A 20,117-nucleotide genomic window follows, 5' to 3' on the forward strand; every position below is an offset into this window, starting at 1 on the left:
CAGAATAATTCGTGTGCCTTGCATATCGAATCGTGAGTCCTCTCTCCCGGGTCTGATGATGCTATCTACGATGACGTGTAGCCAGCCAAGATGGAAATGATATCGACTGCAGATAGTGAGACAGACTAGGCATACACTTGACCATGGTCCGTCTTGGAAATGACCGAAGATCCGACAGAAATGCCATGGAATTCTGCCCAGCCGCTGGTTGCATAGTGCAGCCGGGGAGACCCCTGACAAGAGCTCTGACAGGCCGCCTAGATGTTGGCTGTGGCTCAGCGAGGCAGAGTGCTTGTCAGGGTCCGATCTGACTGCTGTTTGGTCAGTGAATTGGAAATATTGCGGCCAGCGGGTTCTCAGGGGTCTAGTTGATGCGCTTCGGGCCTCGTCTCGCCATCGCTTTAGTCAAGTGTTGCGACTCACGGACTGGCTGTGTAGTAGGACTCTTGTTCACATAGGTCCAGCCACAGTCGCTTTCGTTTGATAGTGCTTAGACTAGTACAGTACTGTACTCTATACTGGGTTGTCAATAACTGGTCTACATGATATAAACACGAGCCATTTACCCAGACTAACAACGTTACAGACATACAGTCCTCAAACTATATTTGATTAACCGTTGCAACAAGAAGTTCTTGGCTCTGCACCGCCATCAATTGCCTCCGTTACATCCGCCACAGACACTTCAAGGTTGGATATCAAAATTAGACACGAAATCGCCACTCGGATTATCTTCCTCCATTAATCAATTCAACTGACCCTCCTAACAAAGGCCAAGCTTGTGCCTTGACGTGTCGCACCTTTACCAAGAGAGTCAAGACCAGGGCTGATCAACTCCTTGAATCGTTCGCTTTGCACCCCTGAATTCTTGGAATAACTACATCATCAAGACAATTCGTTCTTCTTTTCTTCTTTGATTTCTTGATTTCATCGCTATTATAAAAAGAAAACAACGTCAGCGGCAATATTTATTCGTCTCTGTATATTCGCCTTCTGGAAAGTCATTTAGCGCTCTCTCCACTCAAACCTAGCAACCACAGCGCTTCGCCTTGCGCTGAGCTGACTGAGCCACGCCCTCAATCCATCGCTCGCTCCAGTGCAATCCAACCTTCAGCTTCAATTCCTTTCAACAACTGCGCATCTCTCCACACGTCGTCTCACCGCCCTCACCCTTTTGTATTTCTTATATCCTCTTTCGTCTGTCGCTTCTGGACGTCGGCATCTACTTTCCCCCCGCATTGGTTCCTTTATTCTCTGCTACAATATCCGCCAAATCTTACCGTTACACTGACGACCGGCGCGCGCCCAACCTACCGCCACATCAAAGTTCATCCCGACATGGTGATCGGTTCCAGACAAATGCCTGATCGCAAAGAACTCCGCGATTACAACTACGCCGTCGCTGGCCAGTAAGTCTTTTGATCCTTTTCGCACTGCATTCGTGCTTCTCATTGAGCATCTTTTGTTCCCCCTTGACTGCGCTATCCATATTTCTTGGCATATCTGCGTCACAACTTCATTCCCCGCGTTGCGCTGCACAATGCTAAGTTCAACCTCAGTGCCGGCACGCTCTGCACCCCTGATGGCGAGTTATTCGTCAAGCCTTGTACTCAGCCCGAGATAGACTTTTATGAGTCTGCCAATCGAAGACATCCCGACTTTGCCGATCTCATGCCCTTGTTCATGGGCTCCCTCCTGCTGACCGACCCCACGGAAAAGGCAATCGACGATGCTGTCGCTGGTGTGATTTCTCATGCCGGAGATCTCAAGACTTCCAAGGAAGAGATTGTCGCATCCGTTACTGAGCAGGTCGCTCATGCTACTGCATCACGCAAGCAAAAGGAGGGTAGTGCCTGGGTTCCTGCCAAGGACAACAAGATCAAGACCGACCAGGCGGTTGTGCTGGACAACGCCACCTTTGGCTTCAAGTGCCCCAACATTCTTGATGTAAAGCTGGGCGTCAGGCTGTGGGCTGATGATGCACCCCAACAAAAGAAGCAGCGCTTCGACAAGATCTCGGCCGAGACAACACATGGCACTTTGGGATTCAGGATAGCGGGCATGCGAGTTTACCGCGGATCAGAGGATGCTTCGCAATTGGACGAAGCCAATTACAAAATCTACGACAAGGATTACGGCCGAACAAAGGTTACGCAAGAAAACGTCGTCAACGAGTTCCGAAAGTTCATCTTTAACAAGAGCGCCGGTATTGACGAGGACCTTGGCAAGGCTGTCTGCGCGGCTTTTATCCGGGACCTTGAGAGGGTTGAAGAGGTTCTCTCTCGTCACGAAAGCCGCATGTACTCTTCCTCGCTACTCTTCTGTTTCGAGGGTGACGGCCAAGCTCTCCGAAGCGCCATCGAGGAGAACAACGCACTTATCGACGCAGAGGCCGGTATCGGCCAAGCAGCTCGCACCACCAAGAGGGTTGATAGCGGCATCGCTCTGGACGACGAAGACGAGCTCGATGAGGATTCCGACCTCGAGGCGTCACTACCTCAAATCTACTCCCTCAAGCTCATTGATTTTGCTCATGCCGAGTGGACCCCTGGCCAGGGTCCCGACGAGAACACCCTGACAGGTGTACGAAGTCTTTTGCGCATCTTTAAAGAGATGGCGTAATGTTTTACGAGGGACATTGGCACCTTTGATGATCATGACCATGACAAAAGCGACGATTCTGATCGGGTGAACTGGGAAAACCCAAAGACGGGATTATGAAGAGCATTTGCTTTAGAGGGAAACGGCAGGGATTCTCGATACCCCATGTGCTTAAGCATCCAAAGGGAAACAATGTAGAACAGTAGCTGCGTAGCAGCTGGCGCATGGTGTCACGATTGGCAATTTATATTTCTTAGTTCTTCTATACAGTATAGGGCAATACATCTTGTGCCCCAGTCTTGTGGAATCCCGTTGCCTATCCTTTGCTCTTAGATTTCTTTACACACTGTATAGTATATAGGGAGAGTATGAACACGCATCAACAGAGGTTAATTTCGTCTTGATTGTATCAATACGTGTGGTATAAATTCGCTACTCAGATGTTTTTGGCTAATAGAGCCCAAGCGACCCAGAGATGATACCAAACTAAAGACCCAAGCTTAGGATACAGACTATCAATTCTTCAGTTCCTGGCTTCCCGGATGTAACCGCCATTGTTCAGTTGATGTACCTCAAGCTCATCTACTTAGGCAATGCACAAACTAAAAAGTCGAACATACCACAGTGATGGCTTGGCGAATGTTTCTTACGCACTTGCATATGCCTTGCAAAAGGAGATACACTTCAAGCTTACCTAGACAACACACAAACTCAAAAGGATTAAACATTTTATAGTAATGAGCTTAGCAAATATCTATTGCGCAATTGTATATACTTTGCCTAAGAAGCTTAACGGCAGTGAGTCACTGCCGACTTGCAATCTTCACTATTTAAACCCTCCTTCACCCCGGATCTCAGCTTCATTTCTTTCCAACTCACTTTCATATCACTCACGATGGAATCACTGAACCCACCCTCCACGACCGAATCTTCGGGCGAAAAAGGCCCCGTCATTACGGTAGTATCTGCTAGATACCGCACCGCTTGGCCTCAACTTCGCCGCAGGCCACTTGAGAGGTCACGAGCCTCACTGCCAGCTGCCGTTGAGGCACGCCAAGGCGAGATCAAATTACTGGCGACAAAGATCCTTCGTGATTATCATATAATCAACGATGACGAATATGACGGAGTAGAGCTTGTACAGATGGGATCAAATTCACCCACAGGTATCCCAACAATTGCCATCTGTGCATCCTGGTCCGAAGACAAGCAAGGGATCTGGGTATCAGCCGTCCAAGTAATTGCTATGGAACTGTATAAGATGTATAAGGGCTCCGGTTTTAACTATGAGAGCATCCACATTGATATGCAGTCGCCTGAGCTTACACAGACTGTGTATTATGGCCCAGTTGATCGTGATGACCTGTGCCAAACTTGGGACAGTATCCGAAAAATCGTCTACCAGCGTCTCGAATCGTTTGAAGCAACAGCAGACTGCATGCGCTCGATATGTCTTTTCAACTACGGCATACTGAAAAAGATCAACGATAATCCACCTACTATTTTTATAAGTGTGGATGACGAGTCCTCTGAGACAGGATGGCTTCGAGTTATTAACGACATCAAATCGAACATCAGCAGACATGGCGGCCAAATTTGGATGGATGTCAATGTACACATTGAGCACATCGTCGAGTGGAACGAGCTTTTCGACTAGCTAAAGTCGAGAGGCCCTCGACGCAAAAGTACTCTATAACAGGACACTGTTGCTTCGGAGGATCCATGATCAGGTTGTTTCTGATTCACAACTTCTTACAATGAAGACAAAATTAGCCTTTGTTGATGCGTGCCAATGCTCTCATCATATACTGTATTAGTAGCGGGTAGGTCAGAAGATGGTGCATTTTGGAAAACGTCTTGGAAGACAGGCCAGATACATGCAACATACAGTTTGCCCATAGTGCGATAGAAACCCCAAGACCTACTCAAACTTATAATAAAGAAAATAAATAACCTAAGAAGAGATCTAAAGTGGCATAATATGACCAAATTCTTTTATATTTTAGGCAAGTAGTTACGTCCTATCCAACTCCAAAGCAATATACTTCAAGCTCACCAGGCAACTCACAAACTTAGAAAGGTTAAACTTTTCACATTAATGGCTTAACGAATATATATTGTGCACTTAGATAACTTGACCACAAAGTTATCCTTGTTGAATCGCACACCTGTGGTCTATAAAAATAACTTGCGCAAGAAGCTGTGAATCACTGCCGCCTCCTTCGCATCAATATTCATCCCCAAACACAAACAACCTGATCATGGATCCTCCGAAGCAAGAGGATCCTGTTATTACAGTGGTATCTGCCAGATATCGCGCCGCCTGGCCAGAGCTTCGCCCTCTTCCACTCGTGTGGGCTTCAGACCCAACATGGCCATTCCCTCTCCTCCAACAACGCAGATACGAAATCCAGAAGACTGTCGGTGAAATTCTCGACCGGCTTCAAATCGACGATGGCAAAGATGATATAACCGAAATATGGCTTGAGAACCAATATATGGCCTCACAACCTGATACCTGTGTCCCGACGATTGCCATCTATTCGTCATGGTCTGAAAACAAGCAAGGCCTCTGGGAAACAGCTGTCCGAGAAGTTGCCTTAACATTATACCATATGCTTAAGGATTCATACGTTGCTTACGATAGTATTCACATCGATATGCAAGGGTCTGAACATGGTCGGACGATTTACTATCGCCCAGTCGACGATCGCGATGACATTTGCGACTCATGGGATGATGTCAGAGCCCTCGTGCATCAGAGACTCGAAGCTTTCAAAGCAACAGAGCGTTCCATGTTGGCTATTTGCTTACTCTATTACTGTGGGTCGATTACGATATACATCGCAGTCGACTACAGTTCCGACGAGACAGGGTGGCTTGAGGTTATTGCCGATATCAAAGCCAACATCGACAGATACAAGCGAGGATGGACGGATGTTCAAGTCCACGTTGAACATAACGCCGAGGCGAGCTATTCGTTCGACATATTACCGCCAACATTTGATAGCGGTGTTGCCCAGAAAGGTTGTTTAGAGGGCAAGCTTTTTGATGGCGACTATCAGCAGGCTATAAAGCCAGGCGACGATTTTGGAGCAGATACATCCAGCAGCGACGAATCTAAGATCGCTGTTGGATTTGGAACTATAGGCTGCTTCATCGAAATTAAAACGAAGAGCAACCCAGCTTGGAAACGGTATGCCCTCATTAGCTATCATGCAGTTCGGCCTGCTCTGCCAGGCTTTCGCTTTGAGATCGTTGGTGAAGGATCAAAGCCTGCACCGCCGGAACCCAACAGCGAGTGTTGGAATGCCGATTTAAAGGGATACGCTCCTGGTCACAGCGCAACACCTCCACGTTTTGAAAGTCCGTCTCGGGTTAAACACAACTTTACCATTCGGCACATTGCTGTTCAAACTGAAGAGGAGAATCGAATAAGTGGCGAACTGGAGGCCAAGCTGCAAACCACCACGAATAATAGAACCCAGGAAACGATAGACTGGCTACGGAAGAGGGTTCAGGGGGCAGGGATGGAATGCAGAAGAAAGTTGCCTTTTTCAACGATGGTAAATACGCTCTTGGTACATTGTTTGCTGCTTCTGGCTACATGCGCAGGGTCTCCGTTGACGGAGATAGACACAAGGTAAGACTCGATTGGGCCTTGATTGACGTCGCCGAGCACCGACAAGGATCCAACCGTCTACCGTCGTGGTCAGCTTGGAAACAGAAGTATGGAGGTGTTCCAGCTTCGCCCTATAGATTAGATGGAAGCCTTCTCGAAGAACGCCAATCTGATGGCCCTAATAATTTGTATGTTTGGAAGCTAAGTGCCGCCAATGGCCCTACAGTCGGGATATATCATCGGAATAGAATCGCCTGCGCAATGGCGGAAGATAAGCATCTGAGAGACGGGGATTCCGAAACAGCCGAATATATCTACCAACCAGACAGCGGCTGCATGCAACGGACGTATTGTGCGAAGGGTGATTCAGGCTCGGTTGTCTTCGATATAGATGGGAAGGTTATTTGGCTGTATTCTGCAGGAATCAAGATCCGTCAGTCCTTTGGTAACGAGGGGTTTGGGATGGTAACTCCTATTGAGCATATCTTTCAAGATATCAAGGACTTTTAGGAGATGTTACGGCTATCCGAGTGGCCATGGACTAAGAATAGTTTTGTCATTTTATGCCATTATACCTGCTCTTAGGTTATTTATTTTCTATATCCCAAGCTTACACCTTGAGAGATCAATCAATTGAGGGAATGGAGTAGCGAGACACGCCTCAATGCCCAAAGTGATAGTATCTGACTGGGTTGTATGTTCTTCCATCACTATGCCATTGATGTCCTCAAAATGTCGCCCATGTTTTGAACCTCCCTCAGACACTTCACAATAACTACACGACCTGATGACAATTCTAATTAAGAAGCGTTCAATAGTCATATATCTAACTAACCCTATGGCTCGAGCACTTAAACCAACTCGTAATCAATCATGAAAAAGACGCCTACCCCCGAATGAACCCTATGTGCAACTCCATCGATATATTAAATAGGTAGTGCGAAAAAGAAACATCATGCCTGGCAAAGTCCTGCCGATACCCGTCTTGCACACCAAACCATGACTCAAAATCCAGCTAACCCTCCTGGGTATCGAGTTCCCACCAAAAAACATCGTGGAAAGATGCAAAAATGAAATCGTTTGATGAGACTGGGACTCGAACCCAGGAGGATTGCTCCACCAGGAAATTGGTGTTAAGGTTAACCTTAACCTGGCGCCATAACCAACTCGGCCATCTCACCCACACTTGTTGTTGAAGTCGACTGCGCAAAATTGTGTCATGTCGTCTTGGTGGCAATGGAGACGGGTTTGAAACCGCCTACACTCTTATTTCCGTCAGACCATTCGATAGAGCATCTAGTCCTTGGATTGAATCTTGTGGTCTCCGGCGACAACGTCGGCGTAGGAAGGAGGTACGCTCTGGTCATTAGAGCTGCTGCCCTCGCCGTTATTTGTGACGCCTTGCTGCTGCTGGGGCGCAGGGTGAGAAGAGCTGGCAGCGTTCTGGGTACCGTAGTTCATGTTTCCGGTGTTGCCAGAGTGGGGCTTGGGTTGAGGCTTTGGCTGCTTGTTGTTCTGACCGTGCTGGTGAGGACCTGGTGGGCACTGGACGTAGACGTAGGTGACGCGGTTGCCCTCGCGATCTTGGGGCAGAGACTCATATTCGTAGGGTGGCTCGGGATACTTGGCGATCAGATACCATGCGTGAATGAGGCCGGGAATGTAGCCAAGACAGCAGAGGAGGATGTTGATAAGAGAATCAGCACTGCAGAGACCGCACTTGACCCATACTGAATTGACGTGTTAGCGATGCGCGACGATGGGAGTTGGTCAAAGCGATGGACTTACCAGGCAGTGGGGGGAAGAGAATGGCAAGGAAAGCGAGGAAGAAGTCGGCGGAACACATTGTTGCGCGATAGGCAGAAAGAATCTCAAATTGGTTTTGTTTAGGTTGGAAAACGAACTGTAGGTCTTTTCTGTGTTGATTTGTAGAAAGATGAAAATGAAAGAGCAGAGTTGAGGGCTTGTGACCAGGCTGAACGATGACGCTCTTGGGGAGTTCTGCGACAGAAATTGGGTCACCTGGAGGTGGCGTACCTGGGGGAGGAGGGGCTTGCGTAAGTGATAGTGCTGCGGCAGGGATATTTTGGTGTTGTGATTGGTGCAGAGGTGATTGACAGTCTCGAACCCCGCCTACAGCCACAGTCGGGTCATCACTGAGGCCCTTGGAACGAATGTTCAACGGTTGGCCGGAGGGAGCCAGAACATGTGTTTTCAAACTCTTGACACACTGAATCAATGCGGACAAAGACAAGAAACTATCACCAGGCTGCCGTATTTCTGTTCATGTGGACCCGGAAACGAGGGTAAACAGTGTAACTTGTTATCGCAATCCTGTGTTGTATCTCACCCTACATACTAACTTACGTCGCTTCACTTACATGGACGACTTCTCAACAGATCCTTTGCGCCAGGCAGCGAGAAAGTTTCTGACACGCATGAGCATGCAAAACACACCTGCAACGGGCGCTGATCTCAATGGAAAGTTTTGGTTTACTCAGAACACTGAGTCAGTCTTTACCCTAGACTCTCGCTTCGATGCCTTCTCGCTGGAGAGAACACAGCAAGCACCTCATGGTTAGGATTCTGACTCAAATCCTTAACAATCCCATTCAGGGCGAATGGTTTAGTGGTATAATACTCCCTTAGCATGTTCTCGATTCCGAGTCTTCATTGGGAGTGGTCCAGGGTTCGATTCCCTGTTCGTCCAACTTAGGTGGTTAGAACCCACTGTTATACAATCTTTTTGACTTTTCACCTCGAGTTGTAACAATATGTGACCGGCTCGTCTTTTTGGCACTCTTCTATAGAACGGTGATGATAATAGATTAACGACGGGGAAATTGCCTCAATGAGTTATTCTATCCTAACCTTTACCTGATCACTCATCGAAGGTTCACCAGTATGCCGATTAACGCACGTGACGATAAGATAACATGTGGGTATCTGGTCCAAATGTCTTGCAAATGATTCCTTTTGCGACATCAACATCGCGATGGATGACTTGTTGAATCTTGAGCTTTTGTCCCTTGTTTCAAAGGTGACTTCAGAAGTGCAGAACCATCTGGGTGTTGGCGAAAAGACTGTAGCTGAATTCCTGATTGCCAAACGTACAGAATGCAATAGTTTCGACGAATTCCGCGACAACCTCGAGACGTCCACTCCCGGCTTGCCTCCTAGTCTTGTTGAAAGTATAGACCGACTGGTGCTCGCTTTGCATCCCAAGTTTAAAGGCAAAGCGAAAGACGAACAAAAGGAACACCCCTCCCGAACCCTTCAAGAGAAAGAAAAGGTCTTTAGCGGTCTTGCGCTACCCGATAAGGAACCTGCGCGCGACGATGGAGCCGATGCCATTGACGATACCCTCGCGCTCTTGGAGGGCCTAGAACCAAAGGCGAAAAAAGAAAAACCCACGAGAAAACGGAGCCGAAGCCCTGAGAACGATCAAAAAGAGTTTAGGAGAAGGAGAAGAGATAGATCCCGTTCGAGGGAACGACGAAAACGAGACAAGTATCGGTCAAGGTCACGATCACAAGAACGAGGCGATGAAGATTGGCGCGACGGATACCGCGATTCGCGCAAAGATCGACGAGGTCGCAAACGACACGACGATGACGATCGATTCCGCAACGCCCCGGCGCCCGAAGTAGATGATTCACCGCAGCTTCACAAGGTCTATCAAGGTCATGTCACAGGTCTGAAAGACTTTGGTTGCTTTGTCAACTTGCATAATGTGAAAGGACGAGTTGATGGTTTGGTTCACGTGTCTCGAATGTCTACAGGGCAGCGCGTCAATCATCCTTCCGATTTGGTGACGCAGGGACAGGAAGTCTGGGTCAAGGTTACTAGTCTTGACAAGGATCAAAACGGCCGCGATCGAGTGGGATTATCGATGAAGGATGTTGATCAGCAGAATGGACAGGACTTGGAGCCACAAGTTCGTATGTCGACAGGTGCCAACATGGAAGCACTGGGAGGAGGCGCAAGAGACGGATTTGCAGAGCCAAGCGGAATGCCTCGAAACGATATGGGTCCCCCTCGACGACAAAAGAAGCGGATGACTTCTCCTGAAAGATGGGAGATTCGACAACTGATCGCATCCGGAGTGGCCAAGGCTTCTGATTATCCCGACCTGGAGGAAGACTACAACGCCACTCTCCGTGGCGACGGCGAGCTGGAGCTGGAAGAGGATGTCGACATTGAAGTCCGTGAGGAAGAACCACCTTTCTTGGCTGGACAGACCAAGCAATCTCTGGAGCTCTCTCCAATTCGCGTCGTCAAGGCACCAGATGGCTCTATGAACCGAGCAGCAATGTCAGGCACCAACTTGGCAAAAGAACGCAAGGAGCTGAAACAACAAGAGGCCGATGCTGCTGCCAAGGATGAACCTAAAGAGAACCTTTCTCAGCAATGGCAGGACCCCATGGCCGATCCCGACAAGAGAAAGTTTGCTAGCGATTTGCGAAACGCTAGGAAGAACCAGCCCGCTGAGGATGTCCCCGAATGGAAAAAGGCAGTCATTCCCAAGGGACAATCGCTGGGCAAGCGTACAAATATGAGCATCAAGGATCAGAGAGAGTCTCTGCCTGTGTTTGCCTTCCGTACTCAGCTGATCAAGGCTGTCCACGAGAACCAGATCCTTATTGTCGTTGGAGAGACAGGATCCGGAAAGACGACACAATTGACGCAATATCTTGCTGAAGCCGGCTTCGCCAACGATGGTATGATTGGATGTACGCAACCCCGTCGTGTTGCCGCCATGTCAGTTGCCAAACGTGTAGCTGAGGAAGTCGGCTGCAAGCTTGGTGAAGAGGTTGGATACACGATTCGATTCGAGGATTGCACCAGCCCGTCCACAAAGATCAAGTACATGACCGATGGTATGCTTCAGAGAGAGATTCTGGTTGACCCTGACATGAGCCGGTATTCGTGCATCATGCTTGACGAAGCCCACGAACGTACCATTGCCACTGATGTACTGTTTGCTCTCCTCAAAAAGACCTTGAAGCGTCGTCCTGATATGAAGGTAATTGTCACATCAGCGACACTCGACGCAGACAAATTCTCTGCATACTTTAACGAATGCCCCATCTTTACTATCCCCGGTCGAACCTTTCCTGTCGAAGTGCTTTACTCTAGGGAACCCGAATCTGATTACCTGGATACTGCTCTCGTCACGGTGATGCAGATTCATCTTACCGAACCCAAGGGCGATATCCTGCTCTTCTTGACAGGCCAGGAAGAAATTGATACAGCCTGTGAGGTCTTGTTTGAGAGAATGAAAGCCTTGGGGCCCAACGTGCCAGACTTGATCATTCTACCCGTCTACGCGTCTCTTCCAACAGAAATGCAGAGTCGAATTTTCGATCCCGCTCCGCCGGGCAGTCGCAAGGTTGTCATCGCCACCAATATTGCAGAGACATCCATCACTATTGACGAGATTTACTACGTCGTCGACCCAGGATTCGTAAAGCAAAATGCCTACGATCCCAAGCTTGGTATGGACTCACTGGTTGTTACGCCTATTTCTCAGGCCCAGGCAAATCAGAGAGCTGGTCGTGCTGGCCGAACAGGTCCTGGAAAGTGTTTCCGCCTGTATACCGAGGCAGCTTACCAGTCCGAAATGCTTCCGACCACCATCCCTGAAATCCAACGCCAGAACCTGTCTACCACGATTCTTATGCTCAAGGCCATGGGTATCAATGACCTCCTCCACTTTGACTTTATGGACCCGCCCCCAATTAATACCATGCTTACCGCGTTGGAGGAGCTATACGCCCTCAGTGCTCTTGATGACGAAGGTCTACTCACGCGTTTGGGACGAAAAATGGCCGATTTCCCTATGGAACCTTCTCTCGCCAAGGTTCTTATCGCTGCTGTTGATCTCGACTGCGCCGAAGAAGTGCTTAGCATTGTGTCCATGCTGAATATCCCGACTGTCTTTTACCGCCCCAAGGAGAAGCAGTCCCAGGCAGACCAAAAGAAGGCAAAGTTCCACGACCCCCACGGCGACCACTTGACTTTCCTTAATGTGTACAACTCTTGGAAAACGAGTGGCTACTCAGCACCGTGGTGTTTTGAGAACTTTATCCAGGCGCGATCCATGCGCCGAGCCAAGGATGTCCGCGATCAAATTGTCAAGATCATGGACCGATACAAGCACCCTATAAGATCATGCGGCCGCGCTACAGAAAAGGTCCGTCGGGCTCTCTGCGCAGGATTCTTTCGCAACGCCGCCCGCAAGGACCCCCAGGAGGGATACAAGACCCTTATTGAGGGTACTCCCGTCTATCTGCATCCTAGCTCGGCACTCTTCGGCAAGCAAGCCGAGTGGGTCATCTACCACGAACTTGTCCTCACTAGCAAGGAGTACATGCACTGCACGACGAGCATTGAGCCGAAATGGCTCGTTGAGGCCGCGCCCACATTTTTCAAGGTCGCACCTACGGATAGATTGAGTAAGAGGAAGAAGGCGGAGAGGATCCAGCCGCTTTATAATAAATTCGCTACAGAGGATGATTGGCGATTGAGTGCGCAGAGGAAGGGTGGTAGAGGTGGTGGTGGTGGAGGTACTTGGGGTTAAATAGTGAAGCATAGCATCGTTCAATATTTGAGTTTATAAAGGGATGAATTATCTTTCATGGTTAATAAAACTGGTTCGGAGCATGTGGAATTTGCTGGACTTTGATGTTTATGTGATGCTCGAAGCTCATATGCGTACGTTATGTTGACTATTTATATTGATGACAGGTCTGAGAAGTACTTGCAGTTGTGATAACAGTCTATATGTCCTTCATAGTAACTGATGTAGTGATAGTTCGTTGTCTTGTGTTCAAGACTGAGTCGCGATGCCCACGATGCTGCTCCTGATTTGGGATTGAAGATGACTAGTTTGAATTTACAAGACGTATAGTGTGCTAATTGTATAAATTTAGAAAATCTCTCTTGACCTTCTAATTGTTACAAATCGAACAAGAAAGCGATTCAGCGTGGTTGTGGTCGTATCATGGTAAGCAAGAGGTTGCTGTGCTGGGTAGAAAGTGCCAATGTTTGTCAGGGTATGAGGAAATACGAGCCTGCTCATAAATTTTACAGTCTCATATGGGTCTGGAGAGATTACAATCATGACCATAAGTAAATAATCCAGCATCTGATCACTCTCGGTGGTTATCAGTGTTGCTATCGAAGTGTCTAGTTCACTGGTCAATCATCACTTGCTACCTACAAAGGTGCTTTTAGCACCACAATATAAAATACAAGATTCATACACTCCTAATCGCCCATTAACCATGTACATCTCCATCTCGTCACTAATATAACGCAAATTGTCATATCTGGGTCTGCTGAGTTATGAGAACCCGGATAGACATATGCGAACCTTGATGGTCAACCCTGATGACTTTCCCTCGCTCAAGACGACACAACTACACCAAAAGAAAGGCGATCAATGGATTTTGAGTCTCAGAGTGTATGTTAAGTTGCTGCACTCGTGCGTCAAAGTGACCCATTATCGCTGATTGTTTGATACGGTTGAGTCGGTGTGAGATTGAGTATAAGAATGAGGCCGTCCCTGTTGGATTAGTTAGGCGATCAAGTCTGAGCAAGCACTTGCCTTGCTTATAATGAGGTGTTTCCTAATGCTTTCTGGAAGGTCGCTCCTTCTCTATTTGCTATGGGCTTGTAGCTCAACTTGGACCACGTCATGGAGATTGGACTGGAAGGAGTTCCTTCCTTCCTCAAGAAACAATGACTAACGCTCAACCTCTTTCCTTCATCATGAGCCTCAGACGAGGATAGAGAACTACACTATCGAGACCCCGTCTCCTTTTGTCATCGTCTCTCGTTCTCCTAGGCCTCGACTTACACCTACGACAGTATTTCCCTCATCGACATCACCTCGCATGATCCAAAGCCCCCATGGCCCCATTCGAGTGGACGCCTTATTCCTGAATTTAACGATGGCGTAAAGAGAATCGTCCCCCCACGACTCAGCATACCGACTCCTGTGTGAGCCATCAGGCCGAGTTGCCGAGGACCTGTTTCATCATCCCACGCCTTGATCACAGCCTGACCAGAAATACTCGAACGCCTCCTGGAGACACTTACGGACCGATTCAACACTAATCGGGGAAGACATTGGTTCGCCCGAACGGAGACGCTGCCAGGGTATTAGAGTCTTGCCGAGCGTGATGACTGACTGGTGTGTGATGATATAGTTACTAGATGCCTGTGGGTAACAGAAACGTGAGGAGGCGTTTGTTGTCCCAGTATCATCGCCTCTAACAGATACATGGTGTTGAAGACATGTCCCCCGGACAAGCTCACATTGACCAGCAAGGTTGTGCAACACTCATGTGTATAGGCAAGTATCCGTTCACTCTCTTCTCTTTCGCTTTATTACGGCCCATTGTCATCTTGGTAGCTTTGAAGAGTTACCGCGTTAGACGTGGGTCATGTCCCTTCGTCATATTTGGTCGATCAGCTTTGCTTAACTCCCACACCCACGCCCACCGATAGCCCGATGGTTTCTCATGACTAAAGAGCTATCGTACAAGCATATTAGTTGTATGCTTGCGGCTTGTTAACAATCCAACGCCTTGGAGACAGGTAATCTTGCCTCCAAGCATAACTCTATCTCTGCCTTGCGTTTCCCTGTCATCTGCACATCGAGTTGAGTGAGAGCCAATGGTCTTTACCTACTAAAATGTATGCGTGGGATGCATGCATGAAGTTCATAAGTGTTGTATCTGAACGATCCATGTTTCTTTTGTGGCCCCCATCCATGTTCACATTTCGATTATCCCTCATGTTTCCATCCACCTCACTGAATAATGTTTACAATGCATATCACACTTGAACATGTCTTGCTGATACGTGGTTATCACACTGGTTCGTCACGTTCACATACCATGATGAGCTAGTATCCCGATATGGCTATGCTGCATGATCATAACGGCTAAAGGTTATTTCGGCGGCAAACGTTACTCGGTTATCGCTGGACTATCTTTCCATGATGATCCCTCACATCAAGCAATCTGCCATTGGCTACCTCACCCCGCTTCAAGTCAAGTCGACTCACATGTTCAAATGCATCCATTCCCATCTCACTCTCTTACACCACTCACTCCGTGTACCCACATCGGACAATGAATTATCTTAATTCGTCCACGTACAGGACGAGGCTGCTTGGCACCGTACTGGGAAATACCCCGTTTTTCACGCAGGGTCTTGGAGTGTGATATGTATCACTCGATATTGGATGCTCCTCCTCATACTCACCGGTGTGGGTGAGACACGGAACCCATTTTTATCAGTTCTCGCCGTAACCACTACCGTTCCCGTTCTCCATCAACCGGCCTAATCGAGCCCCCACATCGACTTCTATTCCGACGTTAGTCTCCGAGTTCCATGAAAGCATGACCTGCTTCCAACGTCGCCTTGTCCCTGGCAGCTGGATGCCTTGGGGACCCGACCCAAGCTAGATGTTGAGATAATCGACATTCTTTAGAAACACACCATTATACATTGAATCGAATGGCATTACGTGGCAAGCCCGCCTCCCAAACTCGATCCCTCCACAAGCTCGGCGGCAGGCCTCAGAAGCATGTAAATCATGCCGATTGTGGGAAACAGCTTTCACTCCCACACTCGAAGCTTACTGTTGGAGAACCCTAGACCAGGAACCATTGGACTTGATACGGATCAGTGTTACGATACTACACCACCATTCGCTGGCAGGTAACCTGACATGATGTCGCCATCTAGGACTTTGGAGCAGTGGTTGCATTCCGGCTCGGCGCGAATCGAAACTCACGGAGCTTGAGCCTGGGAGAGAGCTTTGCTACAGTGGAGAGCTCATTATGCACTGCAGATTCGGCACAACCACTATGCATGACTTGGGCCAATTGCAGAGACATGGTATCCCACATTGCACATTGGCATGCGGGGTGAGGGCAGGCTGGTAGGGTAGCTTTGAAGAGGACCCTTGGATGGAACTGTTTGCCCAAGTTGTCGATACATGGAGTGGAGTTACTGTCGCCTCTTACACGCCCATACCCACATTCTGCCATGCGATAATCATGCAACTGATGTCTGATAAAGAGTATGGAGGGTTAGAGTGGGATCAATGGTGGCCTCGATCGAGTATAAAAAGGACGCTTGATCTCCTCAAACTCGACTTTTTGTTCTTCATCCAACAAGCTATTCACTCCAACACAAACTCAACACTTTTTTATAACCTTTTCGAAGTTTTCTTCACCAACATCTTCAACATGTCTCCCTGGTGAGTGCTTCCCAACTGGCCATTGCCTGCTCGAGTTCCAAGAACTTGGGTAAGACTGGCCAAGCGCGGACGTTTAACTGACAGTCTTTAGCTCTTGCTGTAACCACGCCGGCGCTTCTTGCACCAGCGACTGCTCTTGCTGCAAGGTGAGCATTCATCAAAGACGATAACACTGAATGGTTTCTAACAGCACACCAGCACTAAATCCATTATTATCCAAACCTGACAACACTTGGCTTACATCACGGTTTCGTGACAATGTCTCATCGGAGTACATTATGAGGACGTCTCTGGATCGGTCTCTCATCAAGCAAGTCAGACAGACATGGGAATGGACATAATGAAAGAAATGGTATAACATGCGGATAAATAGCTGCGACGGCCACTTTTCGATGGTAGCGCATGGTAGATACCAAATTGGAGCTTGCATACATTGAACTAGTGTTTGATCACTTGTGATGTCTTGACTCGCTATTGACCGAATCTTTTGTCGTTATACTACTAATATGGCAGTCTTGTTCATCTAAGTGTTAGTAGAGGTTTGAGGTCGATTAGAGTTTCTTAGCTCCCGGTCTAAATAACGTCACACGCCAATATCTATATCAGATGATTGTCTACAGTATTCAAATAACCGCTCTATGCATGATTCTGTAGAAAAGCAGATTCGGTTGAAACCCGACCGTTATTTCAGTTGACGACTCAAGTCCCGAGAATTGGCGCTTCTTCCCCACTGTAGGCCAGCGCGACGGGCCGGGCCAAGACGTTGTTTTGTGGATGTCATGTATTACTGATAGGCCCCGGAAAAGGAGGGACAGCCTATAAGTGCAGGATTAGAGGTAGATGAGGTTGAAAGCAATTATGGCGAGAGGGCGCAAAGCAAAGAGTAGAGAAAAGATAGAAAAAGCAATTTTCCACGCTTGGAGATCTACAACAAGGGGTTTGCTCGATGCCGACCATGCCTACACATACCTGCTTGAAGCGTTTGTGCAAGTCTCGAGTATCAAGATCTCGACCATCATGTCAGATGAGTAAGAAATAGAATTGTCCTCGAAAATAAGAGCGACAAGATGGAACCCCGCAATATGCGTGGCTGAGGGTTGAAAATGATCAGCTTTTAGCTGCAGATCAGATCAAATCAGACGAGCGATGGTGGATGTTTCTACTCAGCCTGATCCTTCGAGTGAGATATTTACTACGCCACTTGAGAATTTATAGTGACCTAAGCCATGATGGTGTGAGATGTTGTTTCATTTCCAGCTTGCATGACAGTGAAACTGGAGGCTTAATCATATTTAAGTCTTCTATCAATAATTCTAGCGTCTAAAGCAGACACATTTATACATAATTATCCGTGTATGTGCTGCTAATCCCTTACATGACGGGGATACCCTCGTACTCTCCGTAACCCAGGGCGAGGTTCATGTTTTCTGTAAATTGGTTAGACACGACCAACTCTCAGACAAGATATTACTTACGCAGACATTGAGTGGCGGCACCCTTGGCGAGGTTGTCGATGGCGGCGACAACGACAACGCGCTTTCCGGTGCTGTCGACAGCAAAACCTCCAATCTCGACTCCGTGGCGTCCAGAGATGGCACTCACCAGGGGTGGCTCACCCACAACCTTGATGAGCTTCTCTCCAGCGTAGCGGTCCTGGTACAGTTGTCGAATATCTCGTGAAGTCATCTCCTTGCTAAGGGGAATGCTAATAGTCAGAGTGATACCCCTGAACCATCTGTTGAATCCATTAGTCACTGTCGATCACGTTTGTCGTTCTGACTTACCCAGCAACGTGGGGAATGAAAGCAACAGGGGTGTTGAGTTGCGTAGAAATCTCGCGCTCGTGGATGTGTCCGGTTAGAGAGTAAGGAATGATGGCGTCCTTGAGAACCTCGACGTTGTTCCTGGGGTTGGGCTTGGATCCGGCTCCAGAGTAACCTGAGACACCGAAAACAGTGGGTGTTCCCTCGATCAGATCAAGAGCTCCAGCAAGACCGATCTGAGCACCAGTGGCGTAGCATCCGGGGTTGGAGATGCGGTTGGACTGCGCAATCTTGGAGCGCTTTACAAGCTCGGGGAGACCGTATGTCCCTGTGTTGGTTAGCAACTGCGCATATGTTGCTCGCTTAGATCCTTACACTTTTCATCCCATCGGTAGTCGGCAGAGAGATCGACAACAACGCTCTGGCTGTTGATTCCATCCAGAGCATCAACATAAGGCTTGCAAACGCCGTTGGGAAGAGCCATGATCCAGCAGTCAACCTTGCCCTGGCTGTCCAATTGGGCAATATCCTCAGGCGACAAAGTCTCGTAGATGACCTTGCGCTTGGTGTATCCCTGAAGTTCCTGTCCAGCAAGCTCTCGAGACGACACATGGGTGAGCTCCATGTTGGGGTGCTCGTTAAGAAGCTCAACCAGAGCTGAACCAGTGTATCCTCGGGCGCCTATTAGGCCAATTCGAGAAGGACCTTCGTTTGACGCATTCTTCTTGCCCAGAGGAGGGTTGGGGTTTGTCTCGGTAACATAACCACGTCGCTGCTGCAGTTGCTGGCTCACGCTGATAACGAAGTTGTTCTGTCGACCGGCGAGGTATCGGGTAGGGCTGGGGCCCATGGCAGGGAGGACGGGGATGGATCGTCTCACGACGCGACGAGCGCCGGCCCGGAAGACCATTGAGGTGGTTGAGAACATGGCGACGGGTACTTCGCAAGCCAATTGACGAGTTAATTGAGTGCTTGGGGATCAAATGCGACGTTGTGGAGAATGATTTTGTGATTGACTGAGAGAAGGAATTGGTCGGCGATTGTTTTTTCCTGCGGCCGAAATCGCTCGATCAAGGTTGCGGGGTCGCACTGGACTCGTGAGATAGCCGCGATGCTGCTAAACCGGACCTGTAGACTTGAAAAGACCACTGTAACTATAATGCTTAGCGCGCTATGTCCTCTGGCGCAGTGACTTGCGGTTCAATAGATGCACTACTACTCTGAAGGTTTCACGGTTAGAATGATACAACTACGTCATGCGTGAACTAGTGTACGACAACAAATGCACCTTGAATCAGTTTATCACGTACATTTCCTCTCTATGGAGTAATATAAAGCTGTTGGCTCAGTCAGGCTCTAATGCCAAGTCCCCCAAATGAGGCAGTGTCCCCGTCAGCCTCGTGCCCGGTAAATGTCATCAATTCAATTTTACAAAATAATAGTCTCCCTATACTCTGTATGCCTAGGTATATTAATATCTTTGTCAAGAACCAACTATTGACCCTTGTCTCAGTTGGCGAGCGGAAACCCCTTGTCGTCGTCATCTCGGATGGAATTTCGCTCTTTTTTTCATCTCTGCTGATATTGATTTGGGGAGAGCATCAATTAACAAAGAATTTAATTTTTGTTTCTATTTAGATACTCCTTTTTCCCGTCTTTTCTTTTCCCGTTCATCTTGCCTCTCTCTTTGTTGGCCCCCAAATCTTGGCCTTTTAGAGCCCCGCCTCACGAGCCAACCTGCGCCGCCTTTGCAGTTGCTGCGCTGCGTTGTTCCTTCCTTCTGGAAATAGTTTTCGTTTATTTCTGGGATTGGAGGTTCTTCAAGTCTAAGCCTTCTTCCTGCCAACAT

The 20,117-nt window shown here is 48.3% G+C and overlaps 7 protein-coding genes and 2 non-coding genes across 9 annotated transcripts; 6 read left to right on the forward strand and 3 right to left on the reverse strand.

Annotated features, from left to right (window-relative positions):
- Positions 1–1,338: 1,338 nt before the first annotated feature.
- Positions 1,339–2,622, forward strand: FGSG_04998 (uncharacterized protein; the record flags this gene model as incomplete). Its single annotated transcript, XM_011325175.1, has 2 exons — positions 1,339–1,409; positions 1,560–2,622. The coding sequence occupies 2 exons, from the start codon at positions 1,339–1,341 to the stop codon at positions 2,620–2,622; spliced, it is 1,134 nt and encodes a 377-aa protein (XP_011323477.1).
- Positions 2,623–3,496: 874 nt separating this feature from the next.
- On the forward strand, positions 3,497–4,258 carry FGSG_04999 (uncharacterized protein; the record flags this gene model as incomplete). Its single annotated transcript, XM_011325176.1, has 1 exon — positions 3,497–4,258. One exon carries the CDS (start codon positions 3,497–3,499, stop codon positions 4,256–4,258), a length of 762 nt encoding a protein of 253 aa, XP_011323478.1.
- Positions 4,259–5,062: 804 nt separating this feature from the next.
- Positions 5,063–8,190, reverse strand: FGSG_05001 (uncharacterized protein). Its single transcript, XM_011325178.1, has 2 exons — positions 8,012–8,190; positions 5,063–7,953 (listed from the first exon to the last, which is right to left on the reverse strand). Exons 1-2 carry the CDS (start codon positions 8,067–8,069, stop codon positions 7,520–7,522), a joined length of 492 nt encoding a protein of 163 aa, XP_011323480.1. The 5' UTR covers positions 8,070–8,190; the 3' UTR covers positions 5,063–7,519.
- Positions 6,137–6,733, forward strand: FGSG_05000 (uncharacterized protein; the record flags this gene model as incomplete). The annotated part of the gene is made up of 1 exon (XM_011325177.1): positions 6,137–6,733. The coding sequence occupies one exon, from the start codon at positions 6,137–6,139 to the stop codon at positions 6,731–6,733; it is 597 nt and encodes a 198-aa protein (XP_011323479.1).
- On the reverse strand, positions 7,305–7,404 carry FGSG_20631. Its single transcript has one exon. It is a non-coding gene; the product is annotated as a tRNA-Leu (tRNA).
- A 648-nt stretch (positions 8,191–8,838) lies between the features above and the next one.
- FGSG_20632 lies at positions 8,839–8,933 on the forward strand. Its single transcript has one exon. It is a non-coding gene; the product is annotated as a tRNA-Ala (tRNA).
- Positions 8,934–9,218: 285 nt separating this feature from the next.
- On the forward strand, positions 9,219–12,806 carry FGSG_05002 (ATP-dependent RNA helicase DHX8; the record flags this gene model as incomplete). The annotated part of the gene is made up of 1 exon (XM_011325179.1): positions 9,219–12,806. The coding sequence occupies one exon, from the start codon at positions 9,219–9,221 to the stop codon at positions 12,804–12,806; it is 3,588 nt and encodes a 1,195-aa protein (XP_011323481.1).
- Positions 12,807–16,311: 3,505 nt separating this feature from the next.
- FGSG_12666 (uncharacterized protein) lies at positions 16,312–17,008 on the forward strand (the record flags this gene model as incomplete). The annotated part of the gene is made up of 3 exons (XM_011325180.1): positions 16,312–16,505; positions 16,597–16,651; positions 16,704–17,008. The coding sequence occupies 3 exons, from the start codon at positions 16,312–16,314 to the stop codon at positions 16,707–16,709; spliced, it is 255 nt and encodes an 84-aa protein (XP_011323482.1). The 3' UTR covers positions 16,710–17,008.
- Positions 17,009–17,768: 760 nt separating this feature from the next.
- On the reverse strand, positions 17,769–19,245 carry FGSG_05003 (N-acetyl-gamma-glutamyl-phosphate reductase). Its single transcript, XM_011325181.1, has 4 exons — positions 18,644–19,245; positions 18,290–18,596; positions 17,981–18,240; positions 17,769–17,932 (listed from the first exon to the last, which is right to left on the reverse strand). The coding sequence occupies exons 1-4, from the start codon at positions 19,194–19,196 to the stop codon at positions 17,877–17,879; spliced, it is 1,176 nt and encodes a 391-aa protein (XP_011323483.1). The 5' UTR covers positions 19,197–19,245; the 3' UTR covers positions 17,769–17,876.
- Between the last annotated feature and the right edge of the window lie 872 nt (positions 19,246–20,117).

The sequence above is a fragment of the Fusarium graminearum genome, chromosome 3 (assembly GCF_000240135.3).
Source record: "Fusarium graminearum PH-1 chromosome 3, whole genome shotgun sequence".
Taxonomy (NCBI): domain Eukaryota; kingdom Fungi; phylum Ascomycota; class Sordariomycetes; order Hypocreales; family Nectriaceae; genus Fusarium; species Fusarium graminearum.